The 10607-nt window shown below is 42.3% G+C and overlaps 1 protein-coding gene across 6 annotated transcripts in view; it reads left to right on the forward strand.

Moving 5' to 3' along the window:
- The window catches only part of LOC128409430 (gastrula zinc finger protein XlCGF17.1-like), a 198926-nt gene extending 191032 nt beyond the window's left edge, over positions 1-7894 (forward strand). Inside the window, exons 1-6 of one of the 6 annotated variants that reach the window (XM_053379921.1) lie at positions 2723-2791; positions 4616-4694; positions 5390-5550; positions 5673-5799; positions 6193-7123; positions 7208-7894. In XM_053379921.1, coding sequence (XP_053235896.1) covers positions 5476-5550; positions 5673-5799; positions 6193-7123; positions 7208-7223 — 1149 coding nt within the window. In that variant the 5' untranslated portion in view covers positions 2723-2791; positions 4616-4694; positions 5390-5475 and the 3' untranslated portion in view covers positions 7224-7894. Of the gene's footprint in view, positions 1-2722; positions 2792-4481; positions 4695-5389; positions 5551-5672; positions 5800-6192 lie in introns of those variants that run through there. The other 5 variants (XM_053379923.1, XM_053379920.1, XM_053379925.1 and 2 more) reach the window with 5 other exon arrangements.
- Positions 7895-10607: the final 2713 nt, after the last annotated feature.

Below are 10607 nucleotides of genomic sequence, written 5' to 3' on the forward strand. Positions count from 1 at the left end.
AATTGTTAGATCCCAAAATTAAGAATTTGTCAAGAATGTATAACTTGCTGTTGAAATGGAACACTCAGGATGAAACGGTGAAATCTGCTATGATTAAATGGGCACAAGATGTTGGACATAACATTATGATGGCTGACTGGGAACAGTTATGGACCACAGGTATGAAATTTATGGCATGTAATGCCCTAAGAGAGAATTTAATGAAAATGATTTTTAGGTGGTACATGACACCAGTCAAGCTTGCAAAAATTTATCATTTGCCCGAAAATAAATGTTGGAAATGTAATGAGACAGAAAGTACATTCTTTCACCTTTGGTGGACATGCCCAAGGATTAAGACATTCTGGGAGATGATTTATAATGAAATGAAAAAGGTATTTAAATATACCTTCCTGAAGAACCCAGAGGACTTTCTCCTGGGCATGGTCGGCCAATTGGTGCCAAAGAAGGACAGAACTTTCTTTATGTATGCAACAACAGCAGCAAGAATACTCATCACAAAGTATTGGAAGACACAAGATTTACCCACCCGGGAAGAATGGCAGATGAAGTTGATGGACTATATGGAATTGGCGGAGATGACTGGCAGAATCCGAGACCAGGAAGAAGAGTCGGTGGAAGAAGATTGGAAAAAATTTAAAGATTATTTACAGAAATATTGTAAAATTAATGAATGTTAGAAAAATGATGGAATGAAGTTATATGGTGTTATGTACTGAGTTGAATAGGATCCAAAAGGCAGCAGTCTGATTGGTCCTAGAACAATAGGATCCAAAAGGCAGCAGTCTGATTGGTCCTAGAACAATAGGATTCAGAATGCAGCAGTCTGATTGGTCCTAGAACAATGCAGCAGTATGATTGGTTGGCAGGAACTACCCAATCATGCTCCAGATAGAAGTGAATCCACAACCTGATTGGCTTACAGTAGAATTCCGGAATTAGCCAATCATGTGCAGCCCATTGTGTAAATAATGTATATAAAGCAGATACTTTGAGGGGACATTCATTCATTCCTCCTCACCACTATGAGCTGAATAAAGAGCATGAAATCACTTTGCGACTCATATGGCTTTAGCAGAAATGTAATAAGGAAATAGGTACAGACAGATTGTTAATGTTTTAAAGGGAAAAAACAAGGCTAGAATATGTTAAGATAAATTACAGGACAGAAAATAGAGGAAGATGGAAAGGAATTGCTGAAACAGTTAATTGAAGTGGAATACAAAAAGGGAGGTGTGAGGAGGTCGTCGACACAAGTGAATGAAAGATAAGATATTGCAATTATTGGATGTGTTTTTAATTCTTTTTGTTTTGTTTTGTTGATTTAATGTTTTAGGGTTTGTGTTGCGAGGTGTTTGTGTTTTTGTTTTTTGTATTGTATTGTATTGTATCGTTTTGTTCAATTTTTTTCTTTACTCTTTTGTAATCTTTAAATTGCTAATAAATATCATTTAAAAAAAAAAAGGTTACAGACAGGACACCGCAGACTACTGAGACCGCAAAAGGTTAGACAGAGGGAACGTTGTTCAGACAGCTGTGGCTTGTCTGGGGTGTGTGTGTGCCCTGCACCCCAAGGTCACGTGTGCAGGCAGACTGTGGCTGCCTGCTGGTGGGGAGTGTGCTCCTTCTGGACCCCACTCCCCACTCCGTGATCATCCCTACACCCCACTTTTTGAAAAAAGGTACGCATTGTAATGACACCGGACCACCCCATACCCACTGGAATTTCTCCGAATAGGGATGTCCTATTCAACAGTAGGGTTTCTGGAATCCAATGTCTGGAAGTTCTCAGACATTGAAATTGAAATACTTAATTGTCACTTGTACAACTTGTATGCAGTGAAATTACACGAGCACCCCCCACTCAGCTCTCTTAGTCTTAATTCCCCTCGTTTACTGATGATGATGAAAGGACACTTTCTATTGTTGACCTGTAGAAGGAGATCATCAGATGTTGATTGACATACCCAGGATACTGTAGTTGGAAGCAGTGGCTGGGTGAAAATCGGCAAAATGTCCCATGTCGACAGTGCCATTTTTGCTGATTTTGCTAAAAGATAGCTCAAAAACTGCATTACTATTATTATTTTTTTGCAAAATACGGTAAGTTCAAAAACTTTGGGCAAAACTAAAGAAAAAGCTGAACTTGTTTTGGGTCCTGATTTTCACTTTTTGAAATATGGCCACCTAATCATCATCATCATCATCATCATCTTCCAACATACATATATAAAAACATAATAAAACATTAAACAGCTTTGCTATACAGGGCTGCCTTTCAGATGTTACTTATCTCTCTGGTTCAGGGGTCGCATAACTCCCTCCAAAATTTATCCAATGGATATAGGGATGTCCTATGGAAAATAAGACTTTCCAGGATTAAATCAGAAACCAGGATGGCTTCTGTAAACCCAGGAGTGTCGCTGGAAAACAAGGACGGGGGGGGGGGTCTGGGCACCCTTTAATATCATTGTCAGTTGCTGCTCTGAACCCCTCCCACCCTCTTTTCCCAGGGGGGGCCTTTTCAGAATAAGGTGTGCGTGTCCTCTTTCGCTGCTGGGATTTAACCCGCGACTGTCTCACCAAATAAATGGCAATATAGAGCTTCTGTTTGCAGAAAGGGGGAGGCGGATCTCCTGCCACTCATCCCTCCCTCTGGGCCAATGAGCTCCGTTTCCTAGAGAGGCAGGAAGTGGGGGGGTTGAGGGGGAAAGTAGAGGCGAAGTTGGAGCGGGGGGGTCTCCATGCAGAACCCCGGAAGAGAAGCGGACTTGGAGAAGAGGAGAAAGAGGTGCTTCATATTTGGGGGTTATTTGGGGAGGGGGGGTGGGAGAAGGATTTGCTTTGCCTCTCCCTGAATCTACAAAGAGGGCGACTGGGAAAGGAGGCGGGAGGATGGGGGGGGTGTAGGAAGGAAAGCAGGGAGGGGCTCCGTCTTTTCCCTGTGAGAATCGGGGGCGGGGCGGAATGCAGGCCATCCTGTTGCAAAGTGGGGTCCCCCCCCCAAACAGGGTTTGCATTGCAAGATCTTCTCTGAAGCGCAGAGATCAAGCCAGCCTCCCACGGTGGGGGGAGGGGGGGCGAAGACACTTGAGACGAACCGCAAAAGGGTGACCCCCCCCCCAGTGCAACTTAATTACAAAGGGATTTGCAGCCCCACCCTGTGCATGTTGACTCAGAGGTCAGTCCTCCGTTCAAAGGGGGGGGGGCGGCAGCCCCATTCCACCTAGTGATGCTCCTCTCTGTTTAACACCCTCCATCTCCCTTCTCACTGCTGCCCCACTCCTGCCCCCCCCCAGGGTCTGCCTCCTGCGTCAGGGAGCCGGTCTGGGCGGGAGGGGGGGCTGAGCTCTTCCAGGACCCTGATCTGCCCCCCTCCGAAATCTGCTGCTGAAGCCCCTGCCTCAGTGGGGCGGAGATGGGGGGGGCAAGCAGGGGAGAGGAAGTGGAAGCAGCTGGAGAACAGAGTCGCCTCTGGATTGGGAGAGAGATTTCGAATTGGGTGGGGGGTGAGAGATGGACAATGTCCAGGGAAATCGGCCTCCGGAGCTTCCTGAGTAAGAAAGAGGCTGATGGGAGAAGGACGGGGGGAGGCCCCCCAGCTCCCCTTTCAGAAATCCCAGTCTGACAGGCTTAGGTTGCTTTGGCACAAAGGAAAGAGCCTTGTTGGGTTTCCCATGTTTTGGGGGGGGGTCTGCTGTGCTGCTTTTGTGCCCCAAAATTGGAGGGATGAGGCACATTTTCCATTTCCTGAAGCATGAAAAAGCACCTTGTCTGTTTCCCTCCTGCTTGGCAAGGGAAATGGGCCCATGGATGACAGGATTTGAAAGTGATCAAGGTCTCAGGAGCCCTTTAAAAAGCTTCAAGGCAAAAATTGGAGGAATTAAAGAAATGCCCCCTCTCCAGCTGGACTTGGGGGAAACATCCCCATGCTCTGGGAGGATGCCTCATCCTGTACTTTCTCACAGTGTAGGGAAGATAAAAGGTACACACTGTTACGGAAAGGAAACACACACACACGTTCCTAAGCGGAAGGACTAGGGGGCCATAAGCCACTAAACTTTGTATTTCTGTCTCCTAAACTACAATCTGAAGTGACGGACATGTGGAGCCTCCTTTTATTGACGCAAATATGCAAACCAGGCAGATACATTTTGGGCTGTGACCTTTACACATCTTCCGATCCCGAGATCGTGGGGTGGTACAAGGTTATTTTGGCACCTGTTTCCACCGCGTCATTTTCCCCATGCACAGTGTATGACGAAGGAGACAAAAGGTCTTGGAGACAAAGGTTATAGACAGGACACTGCAGACTACTGAGACCGAAAAAGGTTAGACAGAGGGAACGATGTTCAGACAGCTGTGGATTGCCTGGGGGGGGTGCCCCGCACCCCAAGGTCACGCGTGCAGGCAGACTGTGGCTGCCTGCTGATGGGGAATGTGCTCCTTCCGGACTCCACTCCGCGATCATCCCTCAACAATCCATGTTAGCGCATAGAGTGCTCTAAATATTTCCATCTGCTCCCCTTGGAGGGAGCTTCTGCACCCTGGTGCCCTCCAGATGTTGCTTTTCTTCCAACTGCAGCTTTAGGAGTTTCCATTATTTTCTATACAGTATTCTAAATGTATCAAAGGGTCAGAAACTGGTTTCCTGGATGGCTGTTCGGGGGAAAGGAAAAGCGAGGTCTGCAGAGGTACTGACCGTAATGCTTTCTGCGAAGCTTCCTTAAGAGTTTGGGATTTGATCCTAGAACTTTACAATCCGAAGCTGAAGGTTCCCTAAAGACTGAGGCAGCTTATAGTATTATAAAGTCCCTGTAGAAAGGATTACATCCTTCCAGTTCGCTGCCTTGTACTTCCTGGAAGGGACCCACAGGAGATCTGGTCCCTTTAGTCAATACATACATACATACATATATATATATATATATATATATATATATATATATATATATATATATATATATATAATGGTGTGTGTGTGTGTATACACACACACCCCATAAATATGCATGTCAACCAAACCTATTCTCCTGACCTTCAAGGTCTAATATATCTGCTTTTTCCAATATTATCCATTCTCTAAGCCAGCATAAGCCTCACAATATAATATAATCGTAAATCTGGCAGGGAGAAGCCGCCCCTATCTTTGGTATCCGTTAGTAATTTATATTTCATTGTGAATATTAATTCTGCCTGTGTAAATGTGTCCCACCCTAAATAAACCTGCCTTTCTGTAAACTGCCCTGAGACCTCAGGGTATAGGGCGGTATATAGATAATAATAATAATAACAACAACAACAACAACAACAACAACAACAACAACAACAATAACAATAATAATAATAATAATAAATTAATTTTTGCATTGTTATCCCTGTGTTGAAGTGTATCGTGGCAACAGCTGAGAGAGTCCCAGAAGTGGCCTGGTTTATGATTCCTCCTCCTCCTCCGTCTTTTCCACTGGCAACGCAATGGTCTCTGATACACCCTCTCAACGGTCTCTTCTCAGAGGTGGAGTGGAAAGAGGAGCCAGGCAGCTTCCTCAGGTAGGGAAAGAGCAACGGGAGGAGGGAGGAGGCACAGATGGGACCACCCAGCCTCCCTCTGTGTTGAGTGGGGATGATGGCGATCAAAGAGAAGCTCTGTCTTCTTCCTCTTCTTCTTCCAGGCCCTCTTGACCTTTGAGGAGGTGGCTGTGTTTTTCACGGAGGAGGAGTGGGCTCTGCTGGATCCAGGCCAGCGAGCTCTGCACAAGGAAGTCATGGAGGAGAATTATGAGATGGTGGCCTCTTTAGGTAAGGGCAGATTTACGTTGGAGGTGTGAATCTGCTGTTTGAGCCATTTATTCATGCTGTGTCTTCTACTTTGGTGACCCCTCGTAGCCGAATAAGATTGTCATCCATGAACACGGTCTTAATGGTGTGTCCGTAAGGGACTGTGGAGTCCAATTCTGGATCCACACATCCTTCCACAGTGGGGACATAGGTTTCCAGGCAGGAGTTAATTACAGTGAGGGTTTCTGGAGATTATTTTCAGATTTCCTTTCCCAAAAATTTGCTTCATAGGAGAGGGAGGAAGGCTGGAGGTGTTAAAATAAGAGAAAGTGCTGATTGGTCTTGCTGTATCTTAAGTTCTCTTGTTGTTTTTCTTGAATACTTAACAGTATCTCTCTCCCCCCTTTAAACCAGGTTATGGAGAAGGCAATCAGAATTTTGAGGGGCCATCTGTAAAGTACTTCAGCATGAGTGAACACCTTAGCACACAACTACAAACTAACGCAGGGGAGAAACCCTTTAAATTTATGGAGTGTGGGAAGGGTTTCATTGAGAGTGGAGCTCTTAAAAGGCATCAACGAACTCACACAGGGGAGAAACCATTTCAGTGTATGGACTGTAGGAAGAGCTTCAGGGATATGGGAAAACTTACAAGACATCAACAAACTCACACAGGGGAGAAACCATTCAAATGTGTGGAGTGTGGAATGAGCTTCCGTCATAGGGAAACGCTTAATAGGCATCAAAGAAATCACACAGGGGAGAAACCATTTCAATGTATGGAGTGTGGGAAGGTTTTCAGTCAAAGGAGAAGACTTGCCGTACATCAACGAACTCACACAGGCGAGAAACCATTTAAATGTATAGAGTGTGGGAAGGGTTTCATTGAGAGAGGAGCTCTTACAAAACATCAACGAACTCACACAGGTGAGAAACCATTTAAATGTATGGAGTGCGGAAGGAGTTTCAGTCAGAATGGAAACCTTACTATACATCAACGAACTCACACAGGTGAGAAACCATTTAAATGCTTGGAATGTGGGAAGAGCTTCCGTCAGAATGGAGCTCTTAATACACATCTACGAACTCACACAGGTGAGAAACCATTTAAATGCATAGAGTGTGGGAAGGGTTTCATTGATAGAGGAGCTCTTACAAAACATCAACGAACTCACACAGGCGAGAAATCATTTAAATATTTGGAATGTGGGAAGAGCTTCTGTCGGACTGGAGCTCTTACAAAACATCTACGAACTCACACAGGCGAGAAACCATTTAAATGCTTGGAATGTGGGAAGAGCTTCAGTCAGAATGGAGCTCTTACAACACATCTACGAACTCACAGGTGAGAAACCATATAAATGTTTGGAATGTGGGAAGAGATTCAGTTGGAATAGAGTTCTTACAAGACATCAACGAACTCACACAGGGGAGAAACCATTTAAATCTTTGGAGTGTGGGGAGGGTTTCAGTCAAGGGGAAAACTTACTGTGTGAGGCTGAAAAGGCGTTTTCCATAAACTCTGTATGAATAACGTTTCTATGTTAGTATTAAGGGTGTTCTTTCAAAATAGTTGGTTTTGAGTTTCCCAGGGTATCAAACAACAGCATTGATGTAACATTTATATGTAATGAACGACACAATATTAATACTAATGTTCAGATATATAGTTAATTTCTTAAAGAATATATGTGGTTTAGTGAAATGTCTTTATTAAATCATAGGAATAGTCAATCAGGGATAGTCTGTGAGGACCACAAGTGATCTCATGGTATAACTGATGATATATTTAGTATGCTTAATGGTATGAATGGAAGATATGAATGGAGAAGTGTCTGAAGTGAGTGGAATCAGATGGCACTATGACTCTGAAGACAGAAGATAAAGAAATGATTAAATGGAAGATGAAGAATTATTGAGTTAGCCAGTGGACCAGGCGAAATCAGGATGGACAAAAATAATTGGGCAAAAATATGACATAAGCAGGATGACAGCATGTCTGGGTGAAGTAGGACAACCTGAAAACTAAAAATATGATTGATGAATGAGTGGTGAATGAATGAGTCCTTATTGCTTATTACTTGTTAATCAATAAAGATTGGTAATCTGAAGAGAATTGTATCATTTTGTCTTTCTTGAAAACACTATGATAAAGGTGAAAAGGGACTTAACTCTGTTTTCGTGACAACTGTACATCAATGGACTCACACAGGAGAAACCATATAAATGTTTGGAGTGTGGGAAGGGTTTCAGTCAAGGGGAAAAACTTACTGTACATCAACGGCCTCACGCGGGAGAAACCATATACAGTGGTGCCTCGCAAGACGAAAAGAATCCGTTCCGCGAGTCTCTTCGTCTTGCGTTTTTTTCGTCTTGCGAAGCAAGCCCATTGACGGCTTAGCGGATTAGAGCTATTAGCGGTTTAGCGGCTTTTAGCGGATAAGCGGCTTAGCGGCTTACAAAAAGGGGGGGGAAGGGGAAAAAACCCGCAGGAACTCGCAATACATTTTCGTCTTGCGAAGCAAGCCCATAGGAAATTCGTTTTGCGAAGCACCTCCAAAATGGAAAACTCTTTCGTCTAGCGAGTTTTCCGTCTTGCAAGGCATTCGTCTTGCGGGGCACCACTGTAAACGGAGTGTGGAGAGTGCTTCATTTGTAGTAGGAAACTCAATGTCTGGCAAAGTCACACCGGGAGAAACCATTTAATTTTTTTAAAAAATATATATTTATTAAGGTTTTAGAAGAATAAATGGGTTACAAAATAGATGTCAAAAAGAAAAAGAATAAAAAAAATACAAAAGTACAGAGATACAAGAAAAAAGTTACGGAATACAAAATAGGAAAAACAAACAATTAAAAACAAGTCCATCTTTTCATAGCTTATACTTCATTTACTTATTTCCCTGATCCCCTCACACCTCCATTTTCTGTATTCCAATTCACATATTTAGTTCAGCAAATCCTTTCCCTCTTTGTTTTAATCTTAATCCAATGTCTTAACACATTGTAACTTTATATTTTCATCTGTTATCACTCTATTTTTGCAAATTCATTCTAACCTTATTGCTAAAACCACTTCGTTTCAATCCAACATCATTTTAACTTTCATTAATTTTACAATATTTCTGCAAATAGTCTTTAAATTTTTTCCAATCTTCTTCCACCGACTCTTCTCCCTGGTCTCGGATTCTGCCAGTCATTTCCGCCAATTCCATGTAGTCCATTACTTTCATCTGCCATTCTTCCAGGGTGGGTATATCTTGTGTCTTCCAGTACTTTGCGATGAGTATTCTTGCTGCTGTTGTGGCGTACATAAAGAAAGTTCTATCCTTTTTCGGCACCAGTTGGCCGACCATGCCCAGGAGAAAAGCCTCTGGTTTCTTCAAGAAGGTATACTTAAATACCTTTTTCATTTCATTATATATCATTTCCCAGAAAGCCTTAATCCTTGGGCACGTCCACCAAAGGTGAAAGAATGTACCTTCATTTTCTTTACATTTCCAACACTTATTATTGGGCAAATGATATATTTTTGCAAGCTTGACTGGTGTCATGTACCACCTGTATATCATTTTCATAATATTCTCTCTTAAGAAGGAGGAAGGAGGAGCTGTAACTTTGCAGATGATAAAGGAGAGCCAGAGGCCTGACATGATGGCTACAAAGAAAAATAAGAACTTGATGGTGAAAATTTGGTCTGAATTGGAGACTGAAGAATGGAGAGATCTCCTTATGTGGAGATCTGAAGACCCAAGGATTACAAATTTGATTAAGGTGGAAGTTGGAGCTTTGGAGACATTTGGATTTGAAAGGAGTAAGAAACAAGATTCAGGCTCCACTTTTATTTTTATTTTTTTTATAATAATATTTTATTAAGTTTAACAATAAGGAAAGACATCACCAAACAAAGGACAATAAAAGCACAAAATCAAGATTTCACAATACATAAAATACATAAAATACAAACATTTAACCTAAAAAAGAAAAAGAAAAAAAGAAAAAAAAACACCAGTCAACACACAAAAGTAAAATAAGAAAAAACACAAATCACTCTTTTCTAATTATTCAACATTGATTAACTTATTTTCCTGACTTCCTCACGTCTCCCTTTTTTGTATCCCTTTTTGACAGTTGGTTCAGCAAATTCATATCTACCACTTTGTCCTTAAGTATCCTACCTCCCAAATTTATAATTTCAAACTTTTACTCTCGTCACTAAAACCCCTTCATTTCATTTCAATGTCATCAGCATTCATACATTTTACACTGCTTCTGTAAATAAATTTTAAATTTCCTCCAATCTTCTTCCACCAACTCTTCTCCCTGGTCTCGGATTCTGCCAGTCATCTCAGCCATTTCCATATAGTCGATTACTTGCATCTGCCATTCTTCCAAGGTGGGTAGTTCTTGTGTCTTCCAATGCTTTGCAATGAGTATTCTTGCTGCTGCTGTAGCATACATAAAAAAAGTTCTATCCTTCTTTGGCACCAATTGGCCAACTATGCCCAGGAGAAAGGCCTCTGGTTTCTTCACAAAAGTGTATTTGAATATCTTTTTCAATTCATTATAAACCATCTCCCAGAAAGCCTTGATCCTCGGGCACGTCCACCAAAGGTGAAAGAATGTGCCTTCAATTTTTTTACATTTCCAACATTTATTATCGGGCAAATGGTAAATTTTTGCAAGCTTGACTGGGGTCGTGTACCACCTGTACGTCATTTTCATAATATTCTCTCTTAAGGCATTACATGCCATAAATTTAATCCCAGTGGTCCACAACTGCTCCCAGTCAGCAAACATAATATTGTGTCCTATATCTTGTGCCCATT

This window comes from Podarcis raffonei, chromosome 2 (genome assembly GCF_027172205.1).
Source record: "Podarcis raffonei isolate rPodRaf1 chromosome 2, rPodRaf1.pri, whole genome shotgun sequence".
NCBI lineage: Eukaryota > Metazoa > Chordata > Lepidosauria > Squamata > Lacertidae > Podarcis > Podarcis raffonei.